This window comes from Lygodium microphyllum, chromosome 6 (assembly GCF_053477565.2).
Source record: "Lygodium microphyllum isolate KBCC chromosome 6, Lygodium_microphyllum_v1.1.10, whole genome shotgun sequence".
In the NCBI taxonomy this organism is placed as follows: domain Eukaryota; kingdom Viridiplantae; phylum Streptophyta; class Polypodiopsida; order Schizaeales; family Lygodiaceae; genus Lygodium; species Lygodium microphyllum.
In genome coordinates this window covers 9,672,908-9,700,884 of record NC_141140.1, presented here as the reverse complement: position 1 = coordinate 9,700,884, position 27,977 = coordinate 9,672,908, and the positions used below count along the sequence as shown (strand labels likewise).

The 27,977-nt window shown below is 45.8% G+C and overlaps 1 protein-coding gene across 3 annotated transcripts in view; it reads right to left on the bottom strand.

The window, feature by feature from the left end:
* Positions 1 to 746: 746 nt before the first annotated feature.
* LOC148034298 (basic leucine zipper 61-like) overlaps positions 747 to 27,977 on the bottom strand; it is a 67,910-nt gene continuing 40,679 nt past the window's right edge. For 2 of the 3 annotated variants that reach the window (XM_087679241.1, XM_087679242.1), the window contains one exon: positions 749 to 1,791. In XM_087679241.1, the coding sequence (XP_087535367.1) occupies positions 1,445 to 1,791 (347 nt within the window). In that variant the 3' untranslated portion in view covers positions 749 to 1,444. Of the gene's footprint in view, positions 1,792 to 27,977 lie in introns of all 3 variants that reach the window. The other variant, XM_087679243.1, reaches the window with a different exon arrangement.

Genomic DNA, 27,977 nt, shown 5'->3' with positions numbered 1-27,977 from the left:
CCAGCTTGGTGGTGCTTTCATTTGGCATCTTTCTTGGTTCCCTAGTAGCTATGCAAAGGGCCTTGGGAGAGCCATGTGAGATCTGATCTTCAGGGTTCTCACCTATACATGCTTTCAACTAGGAGAGGGCATGTGTGGAGATATTCTTTTCTTACTTTTTTCTCGGTATGGTGATTGTTATTTACTTGCTTTGGTTACACACAACAAATTCAATTCCATTGCTCTTATTTGTACTTCATGCTTTCATGTGTTTTGGGTTTTCATCTTTATGCTCTTCAATCTCGTGTTCCACTTCCCCTTCTCCTTTTGTCATTTTGAAGAATGTTCATGCCTCAAGTGCACGCACACAAACCTACATGCATTGCATGGCCATAACCAATTGCTTGCAATGTTATATGCATGCAAGCTTTGTAATGCAACATCATATTCACCTATCAAGTGCTATACTCTTGGGTAGTTAAAGGTTATTGGAGTATATCATGAGAAGTGTTTTCATTTTACAAAAGTGATTGACTAATGTCAAACATAGCCTCATGTCACAGATGCGTAAACGAGTGATACTTTTTCTTGTTTCAAGTGTTATTCATGAGTTGCTTAGATAATTCATTTCTATTAAGACACAAGAAACTTGAACCAACTTGGATTAATGTAACCAATATTTGCATTAATTATAACTAAACATAGATCAATAAGAAAACATGCATGAAGTCAAACCAAACAATCAACCTCCTACATATGCAAGACAATTTTGATCTTGTGATAAGAGACTCAAGGCTAAAAATTACAATTGCTTTTTTTGGGCGATCGCACTCTCTGAGGGTACATTTGAAACTTGAATATACAAGAATTTGCACCTTGTTAACCCCTATAGTTAATGCATGTAAAGACGTGAAAAACTAGCACACAAACTTATTTTTGATTCAGTAACATAGTTTTGCTAGAGAAGTGTACGACTTGGGCACTTTCTACCTTCGAAAAGCTTGAAAGTGGGGGAGAAACTATGAAGGCTATTGGATCATGCCTCCTACCCCAACAGTACCAAACTCGTCTTAACTCGATCATGTTGCTCACTACACCAAACACATTGCCACCATAACAACAATGGCACAGTGGTAAACACAAAGGGGAAAAAGAAGAGTCTGATGATAATACCAAGAGCCCCCAGCACCGGATCACTTCTTGTTGTCGACTTTGTTACAAGCTGATTCTTGGAAGTTCTAACTACCTAGAAAGGGATTTTTGACAAATTGAATCATAGACCTAGAAAAGAATCTCAGGACTCTGAAAACTTCTGTGACGGAAGAACAAAGATTTACTGTGACAGCACTTATTTGACAGGCGGATACAAAAATCCTGCTTCACATTCAGACCCCCCCGTGAAAAAATTCTGCAAGCCTCGCCAAATGAATCAAACACTCGATGCTTACTCTGAAAACCCCTGAATTCAGGGATTGTGAACTCTCAGATCTGAATGAACGGCTGTCGACGTTGACATGATTTGACTGTCATGGAGTCCTTTGCCCTTCTCGCCTGTCAAACAGCTAGACGGTCCGATGGGTTTCAGCAGTGGAGACTTGGAAGGCCCATGGACTCTCAGTGCGTCCGTTTCCTTGTCCTTGAGAACACCATCCATACACTTAACCACATCAGAAGAAATGCTTGCCTGAATTTCTTGAGAAGATGAAAGATTAGCAAGCTGCTGCTGGTTATTGTGCTGCATTTGCCTTTGTTGCTGCTGTTGAAAGACTTGTCTCAATCTGTTCACTTCCTTCTTCAGAGCCTCGTTTTGAGCTGCATAATAAAAGACCAATTATCATGTAAAAAATGCTGTTTAAAAACTGTCCCCCTCCTCTGCATATATACACCCATACATACATTGCTTTTGTGGATTTCCAAAAGGCATTCAATAGAGTACCACAAGTTAAGATGTTATCTGACCATGTCACATCATACGTGTTTTCTAAGCATCTATTTATGCAGGGCCGATACAGTTGGTGGAGGCAACTTGCTTGAGCGGGTAAGCTCTAGCTATTTGAGACATTGCTCACTTCCCCATCATTGCATGGCGCATCTATATGTGGAATGGCCTCATAAGCAGAGGGAAAGAGAAACGGCAAGGTAACTAGCCACCCAGGTATAATGTTTGGGAGCTGATAGAACAACCAGATAATGATCTCCCATACTATTGATGATAATGTATTACTTTCCCATGACATTGTATGAGCAAGGGTAGACCCAGACAGTGAGCTTCCTACACGGATTTTGGGACTTCTATAACAGAGATACTCTCAACTTGCTTTAAGGTCATCATGGCAATTGGCACTAGGTGGGGATACACAATGTGTCAAGATTGTAGGAGAGAAGGAAGGAGTCTCACTTGTAGCTTTCTTGCTTGCACAATGGGGGAATACACATAGAGGTGAAGGCTGAAAACAGTATTTCTCTTCTTAGTTGTGTAAGCCAAAAGAACTCTTATACAAAGAAATAGAAGAACCCTATATATGGGTCTCAAACCAAACTCAACTAACTAAGGTGGCATACTAACTGAGCCACGAACTTAGATAAGGATAGCTGTCATCTAGCTATTATTCATGGGCGGTATACCAACCGCATCTGCAATTGACACGTCGGTGACATAAATGCACAACGGTCACCCTGGCATATCACGAGTGGAGCTCGATATCTCAACATTCCCCCTCGAGCTCAATCCCAATTCCTGCACACCAAGCACGTCTCTGAACTTGCGCAGCTTCTCTGCGCCCAATGCCTTCGTAAATATGCCAGCTACCTGATCCTCTGTGCTGACATAAACTAGATCAATAAGACCTAGTAAAACCCTCTCCCGCACATAGTGATAATACACAACCCTCTCCCGCACATAGTGATAATACACCTCAATGTGCTTTGTTCTAGCATGATAGACTGGGTTATTTGCCAAGTGTATACTACTCATGTTGTCACAATAAATGACAACTGGCCCATCTGTAGACTAATGCATATCATAAAGTATCTTATGCAACCAAGCTACCTCACATGCAGCCATTGTTGTACCCCTATACTCAGCCTCTGTGCTCGACAAGGCAACTGTAGGCTGTTTCTTGCTGCTCCAAGTGACTGCAACACTTTCAAAAGAGAACACATATCCACTGTTAGATCGTCTATCAGAAATACTACCAGCCCAATCAGCATCAGTGTATCCATGCAACTGTATCTGAACCCCAGTCTCATAAAATAGTCCATATTGCAATGTGGACTTCACATATCTGAGTATGCGTCTAGCCGCATCCAAATGCGGTTTCCTTGGAGCCTGCATAAACTGACTTACCAATCCAACAGCATAGCTCAAATCTGGCCTAGTAATAGTCATATAAATCAAGCTTCCTACTATGCGTCTGTACATAGTAGGGTCTTCCAGAAACTCACCTGCATCTGCACTCAGCTTCACATTCTGCTCCAAAGGAACTGAAATAGGCTTACAGCCTGTCATCCCATATTTGGACAGCATGTCCAATCCATACTGCCTCTGCAAGAGCTGTATCCCACTTGATGATCTAATCACCTCAATGCCCAAGAAATAACGCAGCTCTCCCAAATCCTTCATCTCAAACTTCTACTTCAATAGCGTTTTCACATGAAGGATATCTTCATCACTGTCACCTGTCATAATCAAATTATCAACATAAATGACAAGGAGCATAATACCTTTCTCTGTTTTTCTCACATAAAGTGAGAAATCTGCCTTGGAAATCTGAAAGCCAATAGTGACAAGATACTGTCCTATCTTGTTAGACCATGCTCTAGGTGCTTGCTTCAAGCCATACAAGGCTTTCTTCAACCTGCAAACAAACTCAGGATGAACAGCATGCACATAACCTGGTGGCTACTCCATATAGACCTCTTCTTGCAAATCACCATGCAAGAAGGCATTCTTTACATCCATCTGATGTAAAGACCATCCCTTTGATGCAGCCATAGCAATGACTGCTCTTACGGTTGCCATCCTTGCAACCGGACTGAATATTTCTTTATAATCAATGCCATATGTTTGTGCATACCCCTTGACTACTAATCTTGCCTTGTATCTGTTCACAGAACCATCTGCATTGTGCTTCATCTTATAAACCCACTTACAACCAATTGCATTATTACCTTTAGGCAAAGGTACCAACTTCCATGTAGCATTTGCTTCCAAGGCATCCATTTCTTCATCCATGGCTTTCTCCCATTTTTCTTTTCCCATGGCTTGCTCAAAAGAATTGGGTTCTGGTTCCTGTATCACTTTGACCATATATGCATAGTGAATGGCTGTAAATCCATCATATTTCAGCCTATCCACAGGATACCTAGCTTTGGTAGACCTACGCAAAGTAGGCTCACTTCCGGGTGCTCTCAAAACATCCCTGGTCTTCCTTACTCCAGGTGTAACAATAAAGAGGATACCCAACTCATCATCAATGCTCTGTTCTGAGCCACTGGATTCACCATCCACATAAGAGTGACCTGCATTCACATCAAACATGGGCTGATCTACCTTCTCTTTTCCTTTTCGTGATACCTGCATATCACTATCTGCATTGCTTTGAGAAGATTCTCCTGATCTCAATCTGTCTGTCCATGGCGAAGAATGTGAACCACTGCTAGAGGACGCTCCAGGTCCACTAATATCTTGTGACTGCTGCTGTGAATTCTGTGCAGCATTACCATTTTGTACATCTATATTATCAATCACATTTACTGGTTTATACCAGCTACTCATCTCATCAAAAACAACATCTCTGCTCACTGTAAACTTGCGAGTAGAAGGGTTATAGCATCTATACTCTTTCTGCTGCAAAGAGTAACCAATAAAGATGCACTTCTCAGCTTTTGGATCCAACTTGGATCTCAACTCATCTGGCACATGAACATAGGCAATGCAGCCAAAAATCTTCAAATGAGAAATATCTGGTTTCCTACCAGTATACCTCTCCTCTGGAGTCATCCCATGTATTGCTGCAGTGGGAGTCATATTCATTATGTAGACTGCTGTAGCAACTGCCTCAGCCCAATAGAAATCTGGCAGGTCTTTTTCATTGAGCATGGCACGAGATACCTCTCCAATATGTCTATTTTTCCTTTCTGCAATTCCATTTTGTTGTGGGGTATGACTACATGAATATTGCTGCTTTATGCCATGCTCCTGCAGGAACCTTGCAAACTCATTTGAGAGATACTCTCCCCCTCCATCTGACCTTAGGCATTTTATTTGCAGGCCTGTTTCTTTTTCAACCATAGCTTTAAGAGTTTTGAAATGCCCAAAAACTTTGCTTTTCTTTTTCATAAAATACAGCCAAACTTTTCTGCTATAGTCATCAATAAAAGTGACAAAATAATGACAGCCTCCAAGAGATGCAGCTTTAGTAGTCCATACATCAGAGTGGATTAATTCCAATGGCTTCTTACTCTCTTGAACATGTCTAGGAAATGGTTTCCTTACCTCTTTTCCAAACTGACAGGCTTCACATATCTTATGCATTTCTGCAACCTTGAATTTAGGCAATCCTGCAACAATATTTTGGGCCTGCATTGATTTAAGTCACTATACATTAACATGACTAATGCGTTTATGCCAGATATCAATATCTGCAACAACACCGGTCCCATGTGCAAACATTGCTGCACTCAATTCAAGCATGTCTGCATCCAATGTAAACATTCTGCCCTTCTTCTTTCCTTTTGCTATCAAGCGACCTTTATTTTTCATATCCTCAACAAAGCATCCATGAGGATTAAATCTGACCTGCAAGCCCTGCTCAACCATTTGACCAACAGAAACCAGATTCTTGGTGATATTCGGGACATGAAATACATCGGACAGGTATTTCTTTTTCCCATCCTGCATAGACAAAGGAATTTTTCCAATCTGCACAATAGGATATGCAGTATCATCACCAGTCTCCACAAATCTTGGTTTTTCCATTTTCCTTGCATCCTCCATCCATTCTGCATGACCTGTCATGTGGTTTGATGCACCTGAGTCAACATACCACACATCGTTGCTTTCTTCTGCACTTGTCACAGAATTATTCATGTGCTGCACCATAAACAAATGCTCATTTTTGTCATCACCCTGTCTACTAGAAGATGCATAATTCCCTTGTTGCAATTTTTCATTCATGATGTCATTCTGCTTTTTATAGCAGTCTTTAGCCATATGACTCATTTTACCACAGTAGTAGCATTCAACATTGCTGTTTGCATTTTGACCTCTTTGCCATCCACCACGACCTCTTTGGCTCCCCCTGCCTCTAGAGTTAGCACGTCCTCCTCCATAGGACTGGTTTTCTTGAGTTTGCTGCATATTCTGATTTCTACCACGGCCTCCAAATCGGCCTCCTCTACCTTTGCCTCTATCTCTTCCAGCATTTGAGTAGAAGACAGCTTCTTTTGAAGTTTCTCCTGAAGAAGATGCACCACCATTTCTTTGCTCCTCAGAAATTAGAAGAGCAATCAACTCCTCAAAATCAGGAAATCTTTTACGAACGGAAATGGATGTTCGGAACTGTGCATAATCCTTTCCTAGACTATTCAAGGTCACAAAAACTAAATCATCATCTTCCACTGGCGACCCAATGGAAGCAAGTGCATCTGCAATCTTCTTCACCTTCATGTGGTAGTCATTGATGCTCATATTTTCTCTTTGCACATTATGCAACTCTTGCTTGAGCTGCATTTTCCTGACTTGCGTATTTGTGCTATACATTTTTGACAAAGTATCCCATACCTCCTTTGGCGTACTAGCATCCTGAATATGCACAATCATAGAGTCTGAAATACTAATAGACAACCAGTACATAACTTTCCTGGCTCTCTCATGCCATGCTTTAAATGCCTGCATTTGCTGTTGATTGGGAACATTAGGAAGAACTGGTTCTTTTTCATTTCCTGCAACAAATTCCCAATATCCTTTTCCCATAAGGAAATTCGTCATTCTAAACTTCCATGCTTGGAAGTTGTTCTTGTCAAGCTTTTCAGTGACAATCTGTGAGAGAGAATCAGACGCCATTACAGAACACTGCAAAAAATTATGTAACTGCAAAGAACACAGCTTCAGCCTCACAAGGGAAAATCTGCAAAACTGACGAAAGTGGTATTTGACCACACAGTCACTTCCTAGTGACGATTTTGCATCAACAGGCAACAAGAATGATTCTGTAACTTCCAATGTCTCTGCGTACAGGCATACGATGCAATTTCTACAGTGACTTTTCACCGACCTGTAGAACAGTGGTCGCACAGCATAAAACTGGGTCTTTTCCTGAGTGCGTGTAGAAAACTTCCGTCTCCAAAACAGACCCCAAAATGGCCTCAAATCAAAAAAACAGGGTCGCCATGGGTTAAAGCCCTCACCCGCAGCATATATTGCCCTCTTGCTTCACCGCGAAGGGCGTCTCAACCTGAGACAATGCACTTTTGCAATTTCCGACTGTGCTACCTGCAGAGATCTGCTCCCAAAACAGAAAATGAAAGCAACACTGCTCCTCTTACCAGAACACCGCAAGCTTGGCTTGCTTTCTTGAGCTCCTTACCACGAATAAGGCTCTGATACCATGTCAAGATTGTGGGAGAGAAGGAAGGAGTCTCACTTGTAGCTTTCTTGCTTGCACAATGGGGGAATACACACAGAGGTGGAGGGTGAAAACAGTATTTCTCTTCTTAGTTGTGTAAGCCAAAAGAACTCTTATACAAAGAAATAGAAGAACCCTATATATGGGTCTCAAACCAAACTCAACTAACTAAGGTAACATACTAACTGAGCCACGAACTAGAGTAGATAAGGATAGCTGTCATCTAGCTATTATTCATGGGCGGTGTACCAACCGCATTTGCAACTGACACGTCGGTGACATAAATGCACAACGGTCACCCTGGCATATCACGAGTGGAGCTCGATATCTCAACACAATGTAGGTTGGATACACTATGTAGGTTGGATACACTAAGCATCAATTGGTTTACTACACATGATAAATAGATGGATCCAAGCTGAACAGGGTGATTCGAGCAGCCATCTTCAAGCTACATACTCAAAGGACTTGGAGCACACCATTCCAATCACTCCAACAAAGATGGCCTTCCACCGAGATCATTTCCTTCCCCTCACATGCACAGTGAGTCTATCATACTCCCCACTACATGGATATACAGTGTTACATGGTGTGAGGTGGTTAGATCCACATCTGATCTGACAAGTTGCCCATGGAGACTGCCAAATTTGGAGCAAAAGTAGCTGCCCCAGCACCTCTATAATTGCCTTAAACTTACAAGATCCGTCTCGATTCTCTTTGTAGAAATGCTATGGCCAAGATATTTGTCCTCTATACAGGATTCATAATTGAATTCTTTCGCATAAAGGCAATCTTTTCTAAGCAATCGGAATACTTTTCTTAGGTGGTTCAAATGCTCCTTTGAGACTAATTATAGATCAGGATATCATCAAGAACAAGTACAACAAACTTTTGTGGATAGGGACATAGAACAAAATTCATGAGTCCATTATACTTCACACTACATGGATATATATTGTTACATGGTGTGAGGTGGTCGGATCTGCATCTCATTTGACAAGTTTCCTATGGAGACCAAATATGGAGCAAAAGACGCAGCTCCAGCACCTCTATAATTGCCTTAACCTTATCAAGATCCATCTCAATTCTGTCTTCAGAAATCATACAGCCAATAAAGTCTGCTGAACAAAATTTATACTTGGATTCCTTAGTATAAAGCCAATGTTCTCTAAGCGCCCGGAACATTTTTCTTAAGTGGTCCAAATGCTCCTTTGTGACTATAGATTAGGATATCAAGTACAACAAACATTCATACATAGGGGCATAGAACAATATTCATGAGTCTCATGAATGTAGCTGGAATATTGGTTAGACCAAAAGGAATTCAATGAGCCCAATCACCATCTGTAAATCCATGCATAGCAAGTGAAGAACTAACCTCATAGAAAAGGCCTAAAACTTAGGTGCATTTAAGGTATCTAAGAACCCACTCATTTGGGATAGTGGAAATTGAAGATCCAGTCTAGTGTGACATAAATAAATGAGACATGCAATAGCTTATTGATAAAGAGTAGTGTAGAAAGAACCATTGCCATCATTAGAAGAGACATAGAAACTAGGCTCCAAGGCTGACACCAGCTTACCATCCTTGAATTGAAAACGTTGCAAGACCTGTCCAATATATATGGATTGTGACATAATGATGCATCACCTAATGGTGGCAAATTGAATGCCAAGGATGTTATCAACAGAAAGGATGAGAATTCGCAAATATGAATCGTTATGCCAGATACATAAAGTAGCCTCTGCATGTTATGAAAAGCCAAACACAGCACAAGAGAATGAATGGCGGCATACCTTGCCTCCGCAGCATGCTCAAAAGAAATACACTCTTCATTGGATGATGTAAAGTCAAGAGCTTGTGCAAGAAATTGTCCCTATGCATGGTGAGCAGCTATTCCTTCTATCAGGGAGTGGAAGTATAATGATTGCTCTCAGAGGATATGTCCAAGAGCCATTGTCTTAGATGCCTTGATAGCAGCCCTCTCTTTGGCCATTACATCATCATCATCTACCTGATCAATGGGCTAAAACTAGGGCCAATTTTCAATGGGCAAACACTACAGATTTGGTTGCATTAACACTTTGATAGGCTGCTGAAATTGGTCTTGTTCCAGTACACCACTTTGGAAAGAAGGCAACAGCATGGCAAAAAAGTCTTGTGGACCCAGATAGGACTGTGTTTTGGATTATAAGAAAGGTTGGCCTGCATTTTCTACGAATACCACATCCCAACTAATGACCATTTTCCATGTCAAAGGGTTGGTACAAATACTACATTTTTCTCCTTGCAATGTGACCCACTGATGCTATGGATTTTGAATCTCCTCCTTGGTAAATGCCTTATGGCTTATTTAACCAGTTCAGCTCCGATGCTCCTTTAGGGCCTTAGGCTAGATTCTTAGGATTCCTAGGTTACCCTTAAAATCCTTAGGCTAGTCAGGTTACTTTCCTATATGTTAGATTAGGCTCATCTTGGGACAGTCTAGCTGGATCTTTAGGCTCCTTGAATCGGGCCTATAGACTGCACAGCCTATGCACTTAGGACTATTTAGGCTATGACAGGTTTTGAACTAGTTAAGCCCTCCTTTAGCCCTTTTTCTTAACTTCCGCTACACACTCTCTTAGATCCATTTAGCATTAGATAAGTATCAAAAGAATTTTAACATGAAACAGTGGTATGTAGGTTTTGGTTTCTCTTTTGGTATTTACATGCTGGGTTTTGTATTTCAGTTAAGAATTACTTTGCAACAATTTGCTGGCCTTGATGGGGGTGGTTTGACAACCTGGATTTTCCGGATTTTCCTTGATCAGCATAGAGACAAAGACTGTCTTCTCTACCAAGACCAAGTTCAGGAAAATTTCCACCTACCACACCAAATGTCTTTCCTAATTGCTCTCCCAGCTGAGGTGCTTCCCCCTTCTACTTCAATTACAACTCCATTCAGTTCTTCTTCATGTTATTCTCATGATGGATGACTACCTTGATGGTTTTGCCTTCACATTCTTGACTAGCATTGAATCCCTCTGTCGAGGTGGAGTTTTGAACACACCTACCACATTTGGCTAGCATAGGAGACCTCTCTTGAGGCTAAGTACAAGCATGTCCCAACTACCCTCCTGGTTAATTATTTTTCCATCTCTTACAGTTAAGGGCTATCAGGTCTTCGTTACTCTTCTTCATCAAGTTACTCTATCACCCTCTTCATCTGGTTCTTAGCACCATGAGCCAACATTAGCTCCTCTGCCTTTGACAACAACATCCATGGTTTAAGAGCAGTATGCTTTCCCTGTGACAGTGTACAGCAAAAAAGAACAGTGAACATGGAGTGAAAGAGAAGAAGGCAGCAGATGGAATGCAGTCAACTAAAGGAACAAAATTATCGGAAATCTGAATGATACAAGGTTGGTCTCACTCAGCCCCTCCTGGCTAAATGCAGCTGGGAGCATCAGTAAGGGTGTTAAAGTTGGGCAACAGGATGAGAATGATGAAGGAGAGGTGGCATTGAAAAGTATAATGACTAAAAAGGGTAATGAGAGTGGAGGGATTGGCAGCCATAAATAGGAGAAAATGCTGAAACCGGCCGACCTTCATTTAATGCAGGACAGACCAGCAAATAATCCCTACAAATGCTAGATAAAATGCACTAAATGATGTATGCATGCCTGATTTAAAAATTTGCCTTGCCTCTAGCAATAAATGCTTGCCTGAAAATGAAGGAAAAAAGCTGCTAGGTGACAAATGCAAGGAAGGATCTCCACATAAAAATGTCTGGGACAAATGAACCAATGGAAAATTACACTATCAGAGCTCCTAACATCCTCATCAAACTCAAACTGGGGCTCATAAGCAAGAGATGACTATACATGGCACACATGACTACTACCACCCCCTCTCAGATCCTGCCTGTGGTGGCGGAAGGGCAACAGAGATGGAATGGATCCAAGGTGACAGGAGTGCCATTGCCTATGAAATCCATCAATGAAGAAAGCCAATCAAGGAGTCTCTAGATGAAAGCTTGATCCAACAGGAGGTCACCATAGGCCAACGGGGGTGGAGAGGCCTCCAACAGATCATTCAAGGATGTCAAGTCAAGAATGGGTGAGCAAGGCGACCAAAAAAGAGCAACAGGGATCAAGGGCCATGGGATGGGCATACAAGCAGCACAGGATGGTGCCTCCATGACAAAGAAAAGAGGCCGCCACATGGATGAAAGGCATATAGAAGACTACAATCTCTGAAAAAGCTCCTCACAATCCTGGGAATCCCCCTCTGAAACAAGAATCCACAGCCGTAGTGCCGAGATCATCGCCCTCTATAAGGGCTGGGGGGTATGAGGGAGCCACCAAAGGAGATGGTGGGGGATGGGGTAGAATCCATGGGATGGGGGGTTGCAAAAATGTAAACGGGTGCGGCATGCTTGGAGGGGTCCTTCACACTAAAGAATAATGGAGTCAATATAGATCCCTCTTTTGTAGACTACCAATTACTCAGAAGGAAGCCTCCTAATGAGGAGTCCTCCAGCAAATATGACTTGGTCAATGAAGACAACCTGCATACAGAGTCTCGTAAGGCCATGAACAAAGAGGGGAAGAATGCCCAATTTCGGAACATGCAAGACTTATAAGGAGCTTTGAGATCAATGGTTGGGAAATAGAGGAATTGTGCCAACACCACAAATAGGAACCAATGAGATATCACCAATAGTGGTTGTACCCCCTTCTTGGAGCCCATCTCCCCGTGGAGTCATATGACTCAAAGCACCGCTATGGATAAGACAAAGTCACTTTGAGCACGGGATAGCTGAAGAAGACTCCCAACTTAAGCTCCACAAGAATCTTTCTCCTTGTGACACGCATCTTGCTCAAGTGCTATAAGGACTAGCTCTCCCAAGTGATAGTATCTCGTGTATGAGAGGTGAGAAGACTTGTATAGAAGATGGCATACTTAGGTGACACAAGCATCACAACAAGGTCTTCAAAAGCCAAAATCTTACTAAGACATGCAAGCTCATTCCAAATCTCCTCCATCTAGTCATGTGGTCCTCCATCATAGGAGAATCTATAACAGAGAGTTGTCGTAGCTTCAACTCAAGGATGATCTGATGCCCAAAAGTCTAAACTTGATATAAGGATGCCAATCTAGTCCAAACCTTTGCAACAGTGCAGATACATCTTATATGCATGAGCACAAAAGTTATATGGCTCACATGAGAAAGCTCTGGTGTTGAGCACATCCATCAAGCTGTGGAGTCCTAGGTCGCTCCAACTTAGGGATCCCTTTTTTTTTTTGCAAATAAAGAGTGGCTAATTATATTACTTCAGAAAAACCTTGAATACAAAGAAGTGCTCCTACTCAACAGACTAGCTGGAGCTGATACAGAGTCACAGAGATATCAAACATACACGCCTCTCAAGGCAGTCTAGAGGGGATGGGGGCAAGAAGCCATGGATCCATTGCCATTTGGGGCTGCCTGCCTGCATCACCAAAAACAAGTCCTGGCAGCCCCAAGTGCGCATGAAGTGAAGACGGAGCTCCTAACAAGCTCGGGACTCGCCTTGCACTTGGTCCCATTGGCCGCGAAGGGAGTGGATGATGGAGGTCCAAAGCTCTGCCAAAGTCGCCTGTACAGAAAGCCTCTCTCCTCCAAAAACCTCCTAACACCGCGCCTTCCAGATATGCCATCCAGTGAGACTCCCTACGATCTCCCATACCTCAAAGTGGTCTGTTGTGGGCTCCAGTACTTGGCGGATGGGTAGAGCCTCCAAGCCCGCTACTGCGCATGACCCAGCCTCAATAAGGAAGATCGTGTCCTGCATCCCAGCCTCATACAGAAGGTGATGACCCTAGCTGATTGCCTGCTAGCAGAAAGCTCCCCAAGAGATACATCCAAGGTTGGATGCTATGCGGCGGAGAATGCGGCATGCTCTTCTCCACACTAGTTGCGCCGCCTCATACAACCAGAGGCAGTGCTTTTGAGAAGCTGTTGTGTGCAGCGTTTACACCCTCCATCCTTCTGCATCTGGGCTAACCAACTCCCTACCGCCAAGCCTACATGTGCCACCAGACATACAAAATACGATACCCTCCTCAACCTCCAACTGTCCCATAGACAGCGCTGGAAAGTCCATCAGAAAGCATCCGTGATGCTGCACTCCGCCCAGTACCTGCTACGTGACGGCGCCCAGTCCATGTCCTCCTGCATCAGCACGTGTCTGCCAATCCTAATTGTGTACTCCAAGAACCTCGATGGCTTCTTTGCAACCACAATGGCCAGCCATAGCCACTCCCCTGGATCCCACTCCAGCTCATCCAGTGGTCTGCCCTCCCAAATCCAGAGGCGCCACTCTCGGAGCTCCTCCCAAAAAACATAGGGATCTAGTCACCATGTCTTCCCTTGAAGGCCCACCACCCGAATCCTCCTCCACGAAAGGACAACTATCCCCTCATCCTGTTGTCCTTTGTCAAGGGCCAAACGCCCCCCCTCCTGAACGATGAAGAAAGTCCCATGCGGGGCGCCACCCACCCTACCTGCCACCTGTAGGGGGATACCTGTTGGTGAAACTTAGCGGCCCATACCTCCCCGAGCTCTACCCGCTCTCATACCGGGGGGCCAAGCCACTCCTGAGGTATTGCTACATCAATCTCCCTTCTCCTCAACTCAACTCCTCTCTGGCAACCTAATACCCATTGCAACACCTCATCCACCAACCTGTACACCTCTCGCCAGGTCCTGATGGTGTGAGCCAGGCCGCGGCCTCCCAACCAGCCCACTGGATGTGGGGGCACTCGCATATCTGTACCCCCTCCTGATCTTTGACTTAGGGTTTCCAAATCACCGGCTGGCGGTCTATCTCCTCGTAGCAACCTGGGGGGCTCTGAATTAGGGCCTTACGAAGGCCCTGCCACACACGAAGTAAGCTACGTAGGAAGGGGGATCTGGGGAGCATGATTTGGGCCATCATGAAGATCCACCTCAAGGACGGTCTCCAATCCCCGCCAAGCCTCGATCTGCACTCCTGGGAGACCCTCCTGCAGTAGGACCTTCCAGGTCTGCCCTCCTGGTGTGGACCACGGACTACAAGATTGCCCAAAAGGGCCATACTCTGATACTCTGGGTCAATGATCCCAAGCCCTCCCTCTAACCGATGCCGGATGATGGTCGCCCATGTTGAGAAACCCTTCACCCACAGTTTGCATTTTTGTGTTTCTGTGTTTTGCATTTAGGGTTTGCAGCCCCAAAAAGGGGCGCCATCCTAGACTGACTATGCCTATTTATAGGCCACTCTCTCATTCATTCCTTACGACTGATTCATTCAATCCATCACCTCTTCTCTCCAGCCTCTCCACTACCCTCACACCCCCTCAAGAGGACATTGCGGTTCGTGGTTCGTGGCTGTCTTCATCATCTTCCTTGTGTTACAGCACCCTTGTTCCCTTGTACCACATTCACTCCATGATTTAGAACTTCATCATTCCATTTATCAGAGTTTCTTCTCTCTTCTCCATGTTTGCCAAGTTCACTCCATGTTCCTCCCCGCAAACCCTACTGTCTTGCTGGTACGTCATCATTTGACATGGTATCAGAGCTGGATCTGCTTACCTAGCAACGAAGATCCTCCACTCCAGTGAAGGCAAAGACCAGTGGCGGGTTTGACATCCACTTCTCTTCTTCTTCGGCTGCATCAACACTTTTTTGGCGGCTATTCTAAACTGCGTTTGCAGCCTTCAGCTCAGCCAAACCAGCCCAAGGCTCAGCCCAGCTTGCGTTTGCAGCTGGCTAACCTCCAGCTGTTTTTTCTGCCGCTGGCCTGCTCCGCCCAGCTCTTGGCGGCTGTCTTCTGCCGCTGGCCTGCTCCGCCCTGCATCTTGGCAGTTGTTTCCTGTCTGCCCCAGCGGCTCAGCTCCAGCTGCCCGCGGCTGCACCCAGTCTGCCTGCATTTTTCAGGCGGCGGCTGCTGGCGGCGCTGGCTGCAGACTGGCAGTTCCACCCAGCCAACTGGCGGCACTGGTTGCAGACTGGCGGTTCTGCCCAGCCAGCTGGCGGTTCTTCCTTCTGCTGATCTGTGTTTACAGCAGGCGGTTCCTCCCTATCTCCTTGCATTTGCACAGGCTGCTGCTGGTGGCTCAGCTAGTCAGCTGGCAGTACAACCAGCACTGTTGTTTCTCAATTGGCAGTTTTTTTCCCACAACTGGTGGCTGCACCTTAACTGCTGGTGGTTCTTCCTAACCACTAGTGGTTCCACCCATTTCCAGCCCTTCCCCTGCCCTCCCACCCCTTGAGGGACAAACATTGTGGCTTGTGGTTTGTGGCTGACTCCTCCCTTCTCCAGTTTGCCACACCAATACCATGGCATCTCCCCCGATAGATTGCCCTTCTATTGGGTGTTCCTACTGCGGCACGGACAGTGATCCCGCCGAAGACTATCGACATCAACCTTTGCTCCCCATCCCCCCGGAGTATATGCGTCTTCCACCAGGCACTCCTTGTGCCACCTCTCCTTTCTGGGCCATAGAGATCGTTCTACATCGGCTATCAGAGTACTATGCTCAAGGCAATAAGACGCATCCAATGAGCACTAAGTCCTTTCGAGCACATGGAGGATCGATTGGCACTACGACCTCATGGAGATCGTCGCAATGCCAGTGGTAGTCTTCTCCCACCTATTTTCAAGTACAGTGGCTACCAAAGCCTGCAACTCTGCAGTCCATTCCATCAAGAGACAGTGATTGTTTGATACCATCTCCTCGTCAGTCTGCTCCTTCAAGAGACAATGGTTGCTCCACTCCTTCCTCTTCTTCGGCTACCCAGCCCGCTCCACTGAGAGACAACAACTATTGCCCACCTCTTGCTCATTCTGAGCTCCACCTTTCCCCACCCTCGACTATTCAAGTTCGAGAGGCTACCTCTGGGAGCTCTTCGGCACCCCAGATACCTTCTTCAGCATGACCGGCGGCACTTCTTTCATCATCAAACATATGTCCGTGATCCATGAGTTTTTGGATTTCCTATCTACTTCAGAGAGGGATTCAGAGGGGGATGTTATTTGTTTGCCCTCAAAGGGGGCATTTACTTCTTCGACTTCAGCGGGGGCCCCTCCACCTCCCACCTCAAAGGGGGAACCTACTCCACATGAAGTTCTTCACCCATCCTCTACTTTCTTGGGGTGGCTGTCTTCGACCAGTCATCTCTTCTACTGATACCCAGGATCTTCAGGTACCACCTAGATCGGGACCTCGGAGGTTCAGCCGCGACTTGGTGACGAGGCCTTCATATTCCTTCCAACATGTATGCCCGGAGCTAGTGGCTTCTCTCCCGAAGTTGAGTTTCGAGTTCTCCAGTTCACTCTGTCTACTATTCTTTACTGCAGGTTCCCTTTTCGGTGGAAATCTTGGATCTTTGGGATCCTCTACATCTTCTTCCTCCTCTTCTTCTTGCCTTCGTCCCTTGGTCAGCATAGAGCCACCTCCCGAGATCGAGTACGGGCATATCCTTATGGTTCTCGGCACCACACAAAGTCCACATTCCTCCTATGCATTGCATGTTTTTATCATCTTTGTACTAGGGCGCTTGGGCAAGTGAACGATTTCCCCACGAGGGACACTGTCCAAGTGACACCTGCTCCATGAGCATTCTTCAGCATGTAGCATTGCATCTCCACCTCACTCTTCTTCTGTTCCCCTTTTTGGGCCTAAGAGGGGGTGTTGAGAAACCCTTCACCCGCAGTTTGCGTTTTTGTGTTTCTATGTTTTGTGTTTAGGGTTTGCAGCCCCAAAAAGAGGTGCCATCCTAGACTAACTATGCCTATTTAGAGGCCACTCTCTCATTCATTCCTTACGGCTGATTCATTCAGTCCGTCACCTCTTCTCTCCAGCCTCTCCACTAACCTAACACCCCTTCAGGAGGACATTGTGGTTCATGGTTCGTGGTTGTCTTCATCATCTTCCTTGTGCTATGGCACCCTTGTTCCCTTGTATCACATTCACTCCATGATTCAGAACTTCATCATTCCATTCATCAGAGTTTCTTCTCTCTTCTCTTCTCTTCTCCATGTTTGCGGAGTTCACTCCATGTTCCTCCCCGCAAACCCTATTGTCTCGCTGGTACATCATCATTTGACAATCCATACCACCTTGACCGGAGTCCCTAGAGCCGTTCAACCTGACCCAGAGGAAATTTCGCACTAGGTGGCGAAGCTGAGCAGCATAGGACGAGGAGAAGCACCAACATGAGGCAATGTACCAAGCTATCACTAGGAGAACCTGGTTGACCACCAGGGCTCGGCCCCCTAGGGAGAGGCGAGCAGTACTCCAATAGGTTAGCTTCCTCCGAATAGAGTCGAGGACTCGTAGAAATTGCTAGGCAGGGGTAATGTCGAGTTCCACCTAGAACCCTAGGTAGCAGACGGTCTGCCCTCTACACACCCATCTAAATCCCAAGTGGATGTCCCACTCCGTACTAGAGTCCAGATCTATAAGGAAACCAACCGACTTCCACCAGTTGATTTTCGCTCCTACTGCAATAGTACAGAACACCTCGACAACTAGTCTCACTCTCTCCAACATCAACTCATCGTCCTCTATGTAAAGTGTTGTATCATCTGCATACTCTGAGTCTAACAGCTCCGTCTCCTCTCTCACTGGAAGTCGGAAGCCACGTAGCCCACTCACGCGTGATCTAAGGAAATGAGACATCGCCTCTGCAAAGAGTAGGAACAGATACGAGGCCAGTGGGCAGCCTTTCCATACCGATCTCTCTAGCCGAAACTCCTCCCCTCTCCTGCCACCTATGAGAACCCTACTGGTAGCCGATCTATAGAGTGTAGAGACCCCATGGATCCATGCCTAAGGGAAGCCCAACCTCTCCATGGTGCCCTCCAAAAATTCCCAGTCCACCCTATCATAGGCTTTCTCAAAATCCAGGAGTAGTATAGCCAAACCTTGACCACTGTGCTTGGCCCATTCTGTCTCCTCAAACAAGGTAAAGACGTTGTCTAGGATACTCCTATCCTCAACAAAGCCTGTCTGTGTGTCATAAATGATGTCTGGAAGCACGAGGCGGAGTCACCTATCAATCATCTTTGCCAATGCCTTATAAACAACTGGCAATAGGGTGATCAGTCTCCACTAGGATAGCTCCAACCGGTCTCCCCCTTTGGGGAGGAGACTGATAAGACCTGCCGATAAACTCCCTGGCATACAACCTGAGCTGAAAATCTCTTGGAAAGCCAACAGTAAGGGGTCCTTCACTACCTCTCGGAAGGTGGTGAAGAAAGCCTTGGAGAGGCCATCCTCTCCCGGGCATTTCTGCATGTCCTGTGTGTGGAAAGCCTCCTCTAATTGCTTCTCTATGAAGGGGGCTAGGAGGGAGCATCCCATCTCCTCTGTGACGAGGGACGGGATGTGATCCCAGACCTAATGTCTGCAACGTTGTTCTTTGGCTAAGACTCTGTCTCCTACTAGAAAAGGTGACTGTAATAATCGGTGGCAATCACCATCACCTCGTCTGGGCTAGAGCGAATCCCCCCATATTGATCCCGAAGGCTGTGTATCTGCTCTCCTGAGGTGCGGGGCTCCCTGCACATCGTGTCCCCCTTCCGCGCCCAGAAGGCTGCTGAGGTGCGGAATGAGAACCCCGAGCACTTGTCCTCTAGGCCGGCGATGGCTGCTCGTGCGCGCACCTCCTGTGTGTGGAGGATGGGATCCCCTAGTGTCTCCTGTAATAATCTCTGTGTAGCTGCTAGGTCCCGCCGGAGTGCTCTCTCCTCCTCCCAGCACTACTGCCTGGCCTGTAGGGCTGCCTCCTGGCATATACTACTCGACTCGGCTAGGATCTCTGCAACCTCCTCTGCGATGTGGTCCCTCCTACTCCAAATCTGCTCAATCTTTCACTTCACCTCCTCTCTCCTGTAGATCGAGTCAAGGATCCGATAGGATCATGTACCTAGGGAAGATACTGGGGGATCAAGTGTCAGGAGGACCAGGTAGTGGTCGGACAGAGTGGTGCCAGCCAACTACCCTATCTGGCCTCCGCAAGAGCATCCCCACTCTCCCACATAGAACCTATCCAACCGCTCCAACAAGACTCTGCCTAGCTGCCTGTATCCCCATGAGAAGTCCAACGACCTTTCTCTCCTGTGGAAAGCTGGGTCTCTCCAAGCATCGCGAACTCCTACTTCCAGTAGGAAGACCTCCCATGCCTCGTGCTCCTCCCCAGCCATGCCCTGGTGGTTTCTGTATCTACCCTACTGGTCCTCTAAGGCCTCCAAGTTATTGAAGTCTCCTCCAACAATCCAAGAGTCCACCTCTGGGAGTCCTACTGCAATCTCCACCCAAAACCTATTGTATGCCCTGACCTTAGTGGGAGCATAGACATTGAGGACTCTGATGCATGAGTCCCCAATATTCAACCTAACCCATAGAACCCTCCCTACCACAATCGCCCCATGATCCTGTACGTAGGCGTTAAGGCTCGGGCCAATAGAGGTGCATACACCTCCACTCTTGCCATAGGCACCGATGGCATACTCCCAATAGGTGTGTAACCTACCTGGGAGAACCTTTCCTACCCGATGGGCCTGTGCGGAGGTAAGCTTGTGCTCCTATAGAAGCACGATGTCTATCCGTCCCGCAAGGGCCGATTGCAACTCCTGCCGAACAATCAACTTCCTGGAACCACGTGCCCCACTGTAGTGGAGACTATTCGCATTCCAGGATGCTAGGTGTAAGCTCATGGGGAAACCTGTGACTAACCTGTTGAGATGACAAGCTCAACACATGCGGACATTAATAATGGACCGCCTGGTTAGATAGGTCCACACATCTACACTTAGCACGTCACTGGTCATTATGACTCTCACATGGCCACTGATTCATTACTTATTATATTCAGATTGTTACACCTATTTACAGCTGGCATAGTTATAGCGCTAGTCGACTAGTGTAGTCGATTATGCATTGTTTGACTTAGTAGGCCAATTTCCTTTATGTTATATCTTATCTATACTTTGTGTACATTGTAAAGAGTGTGGAAGAAGAAGAAGAAACCAGCAAGAAAACGTTTTGGTATCCATCTCTCTTCTTGTCTCTTGAGTGAGCTTCTCCTTATGCATTCTGAGTGTGTTCGGCGCAGCATCTTAAGCAAGTCCCCCCACCACGCGATTCTTGACATGGTATCAGAGCCGCGCCACTGAGAGAGGCTGATTTCGAAGGCTGAAGTGAAGGAGAAGAACCAAGGTTCGAGCAAGCAAGCCACGGGTAAGAAGCTCTCCCATTCTTCCACTCTTTCTCTTGGACAGTGCCTATGGAGGAACCGGAAGCAAGGCAAAGCAAAAATCTCAGATTGCAGTGAGATTTGGTGTGCTCGAAGAGCGCTGTGAATTCTGCAAGTAAGCCCTTGTATATATTGTTGAGAAAACAGTGAAAAAGGCTGTCTGATGTATTGATGTACACTACAAGTCGAGGGTTGCAGAAGATTTGCTTGCTGTTTGGTATTAGTTTTATGATAATGGCAGAGAACAGTGGAAACCCCATCATTGAGAAGCTCGACAAGAACAACTACCCTTCATGGAAGTTCTGTGTCACGAACTTCCTTATTGGAAAAGGCCTCTACGAGTTTGTGTCAGGTAAAGAAAAGGAGCCGGAGGTAAGTGATCCTCCAACTGCAGAAGAGACAAAGGCACGGAAGGAATGGAATGCAAAAGACAAAAAGGTCATGTATTGGCTGTCTGCAGTAATTGACAATAATATGCTAGGACATATCAAAAATGCAGAGAATTCATATGCAGCTTGGACCATACTTGAAAGTATGTTTTCCGTAAATACAAAGGCACGAAAGATTAAACTCAAGCAAGAGTTGAATACATTGAAGAAAGGGAAGATGTCTATCAATGAGTATGCACTGAAGGTACGGAGCATTGCAGATGCCTTGGCAGTGATTGATGCAATGCCCAATGATGATGATTTGGTGTCGTCTACCTTGGGTGGACTTAACAATGAAAAGGCTTGGAAGTCTTTTATAACTTCCGTATATATCAGAAAGCCATTTTCAAATTTCAATGAGTTGGTCTCCCTTATGATCACTGAAGAGATCAACATACAGAGTGAGACATCTGAAAGAAGTGGTGAACAGGTCCAAGCTTTCTACTCCAATTTAGGAAGGGGACGTGGCAGGTTCTCTTCAAGAGGCCCTGGTACAGGACGTGGTAGTGACAACCAGCAAAACAGATTGAATCAGCAATTTGGCGACGTGCAGGTTTCAGGAGGTCGTGGTAACTTTAGAGGCAGGGGGAGCTTTAGAGGAAGAGGTGGATGGCAGAATAGAGGTTCTAATAACTCTGGTATTGTGTGTCACTACTGTGGCAAAACAGGTCATATTGCAGCCCAATGTTATGCTAAGAAAGATGATATTCGCAGTGATAAGTTGCAGCAAGGAAACTATGCATCGTCTTCACGACAGAATGAAGACAAAAATGAATGTCTATTTGTTATGCAGCATATGCTGAATGCTGTTACAGGAAAGGGAACACATGATGATGTTTGGTATGTTGATTCAGGTGCATCCAATCATATGACCAGCCATGCAGAATGGTTTGGAGAGATGTAGGATTTGCAAAATGCAGGTTATGTGCAGACGGGTGATGATTCATGCCACCCAATTTTACACATTGGAAAAGTTCCCTTGTCCTTGCATGATGGTAAGACAAAGAGTCTTTCAGATATATTACATGTGCCATCTATTACAAAGAACTTGCTGTCAGTCGGTCAGATGGTAGAGCAAGGGCTGCAAGTCAGATTTAATGCAAAGAGCTGCTTTGTAGAAGACTTCAATAACAAGTGCAGGTTAGTTGCAAAGGGAAGTAGAGTTGGACGTATATTTACTCTGGATGTTGGAATTTCTACTATGAATGCTACTATGTATGCTAAAGGAAAAGGTATTGCAGATATTGAAATTTGGCACAAACGCATTGAACATGCAAATGTACAAAGGCTGAAATTAATGGAGTCCAAAGGGTTAGTTACAGGTTTGCCTACATTTAGAGTTGCAGAATTTCATAAGGTATGCGAAGCATGTCAATTTAGTAAGCAGGTAAGACAACCCTTTTCACATGACAGAGATGTAAGCATAAATATCCTTGATGTTGTGTATACAGACATTTGGGGGCCTACACAAAATGTGTCTCTTGGAGGCAGTTCATACTTTGTCACATTCATTGATGATTATTCTAGAAAGCTGTGGGTATATTTTATGAAGGAAAAGAGTGAAGCGTTTAAGCACTTAAGAACTTTCAAGGCTGCAGTTGAAAGAGAAACAGGCTTGAAAGTAAAGTGCTTGAGGTCAAATGGAGGGGGAGAGTACCTCTCGAATGAGTTCAGTGATTTTCTGAGGTCTCATGGGATAAAGAGACAGTTCACATGAAGGTATATCCCACAGCAAAATGGGGTTGCAAAAAGGAAAAACAGGCATATTGCAGAAGTTGCACGTGCCTTGATGGCTGAAAAGAATATGCCTAAGCATTTTTTGTCTGAGGCTGTTCATACTGCTGTTTATATTATGAACAGAACTCCCATAGCTACAGTTCATGGGATGACTACTGAAGAATGCTTTACTGGCAAGAAGTCTGATGTATCGCACTTGAAGGTATTTGGCTCTGTTGCATATGTTCATGTGCTAGATGAGCTACGGAAGAAGCTTGATCCAAAGGCAGAAAAATGTGTCTTTATTAGATACTCTTTAGAGCAGAAAGGGTATCCCTATTATAACCCTGTCACATGTAAGTTCACAGTGAGCAGGGATGTCATCTTTGATGAAATGAGCAGTTGGTATGCATCTAGTGGTGATGCATTGGATGATGATGATGATCATGATACTCATATGCACGCTGAAAAGCAAGAATCACGGACTCTTAGTGGACCAAAGACATCATCTGGTAGTCCTTGGTCTGGGAGACTAAGGAGTAGCTCTACATCTTCAGATGTATCTAGCAGCACTACAGGTAAAAACAAAGGAAAGAATAAAGTGTCAGATGGCATTGATGCAGTTCTTGATGGAGACTCCAGTGGCTCAAAGAGCTTGGATGATGAGCTTGGCATTCCTTCTGTCAGGACACCAAGTGTACAAAGAGCTCACAGTAATGTAAAGGCTCCATTGAGTGATCCAATGGTACGCAGATCTAGCAGGGTCACATATCCTGTTAAAAGATTTGGTTTTGAAAGTTATGCAGCTCACCATTATGCTTATATGGTGAAACTAGTTGAGGATGTTGAGCCCACTTATTTTGAGGATGCTATTGGTCATACTCATTGGGATGCAGCAATGGATGAGGAGATGGCTGCATTAGATGCCAATAAGACTTGGGATCTAGTATCATTGCCGAAGGGCAAGAAAGCTATTAGATGTAAGTGGGTTTATAAGATTAAGCACAATACAAATGGTTCTATTAGTAGGTACAAAGCTAGGCTGGTTGCAAAAGGCTATGCCCAGACATATGGCATAGATTATGATGAAACATTCAGTCCAATTGCTAGAATAGCAACTCTCAGATGTGTGATTGCTTTGGCAGCAGCCAAAGGTTGGAGGTTGCAGCAAATGAATGTGAAGAATGCCTTCTTGTATGGTGATTTGCAGGAAGAAGTGTATATGGATCAGCCAGCAGGTTATGAAGATTTAGAGCATCCCACGTATGTGTGCAGGTTGAAGAAGGCACTCCATGGGCTCAAGCAAGCACCTAGAGTATGGTCTGACAAGATCAGAGAGTATCTTGTCAATATTGGCTTTTATGTGATAGTGATAGTGGGATTGCTGAAGTCAAGGACTTTTGAAGAAGAAGTTTGAGATGAAGGATTTAGGTGAGCTAAGGGACTTCCTTGGCATTGAGGTGATCAGATGTGATGATGGTATATGGCTATCCCAAAGACAGTATGGCTTGGATATGTTGTCCAAGTATGGTATGACAGCATGCAAACCACTTTCAATCCCGTTGGAGCAGAATGTAAAGTTGAGTGCTGATGTTGGGGATGAGATAGAAGACCCTACTATGTTCAGGAGGATAGTGGGGAGTTTGATCTACATGACCATTACAAGGCCAAACTTGAGCTACGCTGTTGGTCTTGTGAGTCAGTTTATGCAAGTACCTAGAAAGCCACATTTGGATGCAATCAGACGCATATTGAGATATGTGAAGTCCACATTACATTATATACTTTTCTATGAAGCAGATACAGATGTATAGGTGTTTGGATACACAGATGCAAATTGGGCTAGTAGTATGTCTGATAGAAGATCTATCAGCGGATACATGTTCTCTCTTGGTGGTGCAGTAGTTACTTGGAGCAACAAAAAGCAATCTACAGTTGCTTTGTCGAGTACAGAGGCTGAGTATAGAGGTGCTGTTGTTGCAGCATGTGAGATAGTATGGTTGCAAAAGTTATTGGCTGATTTAGATGTGCAGGTGGAAGGTCCAGTTGTCATTTATTGTGACAACATGAGCAGTATACAGTTGGCTAGGAACCCTGCGTTTCATGCCAGGACAAAACATATTGAGGTACACTATCACTTTATGAGAGAGGGTACTATCATATGAGATTGACTTGGTGTATGTCAACACACAGGATCAAATAGCTGATATCTTCACGAAGGCATTGAATACAAAGAAGCTTCAAAAGTTTTGAAGCTTACTTGGAGTTGCAGAGATGCAGTTGAGCTTGAGGAGTGTTGAGATGACAAGCTCAACACATGCGGACATTAATGATGGACCGCCTGGTTAGATGGGTCCACATGTCTACACTTAGCACGTCGATGGTCATTATGACTCTCACATGGCCACTGACTCATTACTTATTATATTCAGGTTGTTACACCTATTTACAGCTGGCATAGTTATAGCGCCAATCGACTAGTGTAGTCGGTTATGCATTATTTGACTTAGTAGGCCACTTTCCTTTATGTTATATATTATCTATACTTTGTGTACATTGTAAAGAGTGTGGAAGAAGAAGAAGAAACCAGCAAGAAAACGTTTTGGCATCCATCTCTCTTCTTGTCTCTTGAGTGAGCTTCTCCTTGTGCATTCTGTGTGTGTTCGGCGCAGCATCTTGAGCAAGTCCCCCCACCACGTGATTCTTGACATAACCGAACAAGCATCTGTTCGGTGTGGAAGTTGTTGATGAGGATGAAGAACTATGGGGCATACAAGTAAGCTTTGCCACACGCTTGGACGGAGAACTCCAGTCCCCCATGGTGGCCCTCGAGCAGCAGACCATGGGGGTGATAGATGCTCCAGGTGGTACTACCAATGCATCTATCAGCCATGCTGAGAGTCATGACTCTACACTGGTAGAAATGGGCTGCATGTGCTAGGGGCCACTTGATCACATCCATCGGAGCTCTCCACTATGGAGGGGCTCGAAAGATAATGCTGGAGTGTGGGACCTGAGCACCAGCCCACCAATTAATGTCCATCATGCAACCTGGCCACTGCTGTGCAAACAGTGCTAGTCATTCTTCTCCCATCCACTAGGAGATGTGGTCCGCCACCTAACTCTTCACCTCCTCTATCTGTGTCATCGTCCAATTCCCTGAGTGAGAGTGACTGAAGAAAAAAGATGTAGTTTGGTCCATCCGGTGGTGCTAGTAGATGGACCTTGCTTCTCCTTGACTTACGCACCATGAAGATCTCCACCTCTAAAGGTAGTGGGAACTCTCCGCGCTCCGCAACTCTTAGGTAAGACCATGGGCCATTGCGAAAGAACTCCTGTGGTAACAATTGCGCCTGTCTCGAGAAGGTGTGACAGGTGGCAAGGGCAAATGAGCTAGTGGCTGTGTGGGGGGAGCAGGACTACTAGTGCGAGGAGGATGTAGACGTGTGGCTCATCACCTCCTGTGGGGGGAGAGGGAGGGGGGCGTCTGGGAGGGATCACCTATACCAGGTGCGGATCAAGGGGGGTGCTCGGCAGGGGAGGTGGTAGGGGGAAAGAGGATCGAGGGATGATGGGGCGGTCGGAGGCGCGTGGCAAGTGTGGGAGAGGGCTAGTGGCCCTGGAAGGGGAGGACTATGGGCCAGGGTCAGTGGGGGATCCATGGGGGGGGGGAGGGGATCTCAAGTGAGATAGTCTATGGCACAAGTGGTGGATGTGGAGGATTGTGGTCTTGCCAGGTGGGGTGGGCAGGGGGGTTGCGGAGTGCTCTATCGGGGGGGGGCAGTGGGGGCATCGCTCGCCCTCCTGCTCCCTGCTGATGAGGCTGTGTCTGAGGAGCTAGCTGCGGACCCCCTTGCCGTCTCCCTCTTTGTCGTCTCTCAACCTATGTAAATCCGTCAGTATCCACCTGCGGGCCTGTCAACGGAGCCGCCTTGGCTCCGAAACGCGTGCAATCTGCTGCCTAATTCCCAAAGTCGTAGCAGTGCAGACACTGCCTTGGTTGCCCAGTCACAATGACCTGCTGCGTAAAGAAGTGACTTCCTGCCTCAATCTCTAGGAACTTTGGTATACTCTTTGAGTCTTTCATGGCCACTCGTACCTTTGGGACTCGTGAAGCTGTCACTTCATCTGCGAAGGAGGACAGAAAAACTGTGCCGAAGAGCCGTCCAAAGTCCTCCACTAACTGGCAGTACTCTACCGCCAGTTCTGGGAAAAGTAATGTGACTGGATATCTGAGAAATCTGTTATGAAGTCCAATTGTCTCAACTATGAAGCCGCTATACCAGGGAACCATGTAAATGACTCCCTTCGTGGAGACATAGGGCGAGCTCTCCACTAACTCACGAGCTGCGTCTGTGAGTCAAACCATGAAGATCCCTTGGCCCATGAGGACTGCCTCCATGATCTGCGTTGTGCCAATGCACAGCGTGGAGTGGAGCCAATCCCCTAGCTGGGCCCTCGATGGGGAGTGTCCAATGACCTGACCCAAGATCGTTGTTTCTTTCAACTCCAGCTCTGTGGCACGGACGGCTAAGAGATGTTCCTCAAAGAGGATGATGCGCAAGGTGTTTGACTGGGGGGCACTCACAAAATGCGCCGGCGTCTTGACCAGAGGTTTCCATTGCGCATCCCTGCTGAGAACCTACCTATCACACTATTGTGCTATCGAGGGGGGCCGGGGGGGGGGGGGGGGGGGGGGGGGGGGGGGGGCGGGCGAGGGTGTGGGGGGTGGGTGTCGCATGCAAGCGACAGTTCAGACAAAGGCGGGGGGCAGCTTCGTGACGCGACAACAGGGAGTTCAAGAACAAGTGAAGAGCTCAGATGAATGAATACTTAGGGATCCATAGTAGATAGATGATAAAGGACTATGACGAACTCCCAAAGGTCAAAGATATCAAGGATGCACTTGACTTTGCACGACCATAGAGAATAATTTGTCCCATCCAACTTTT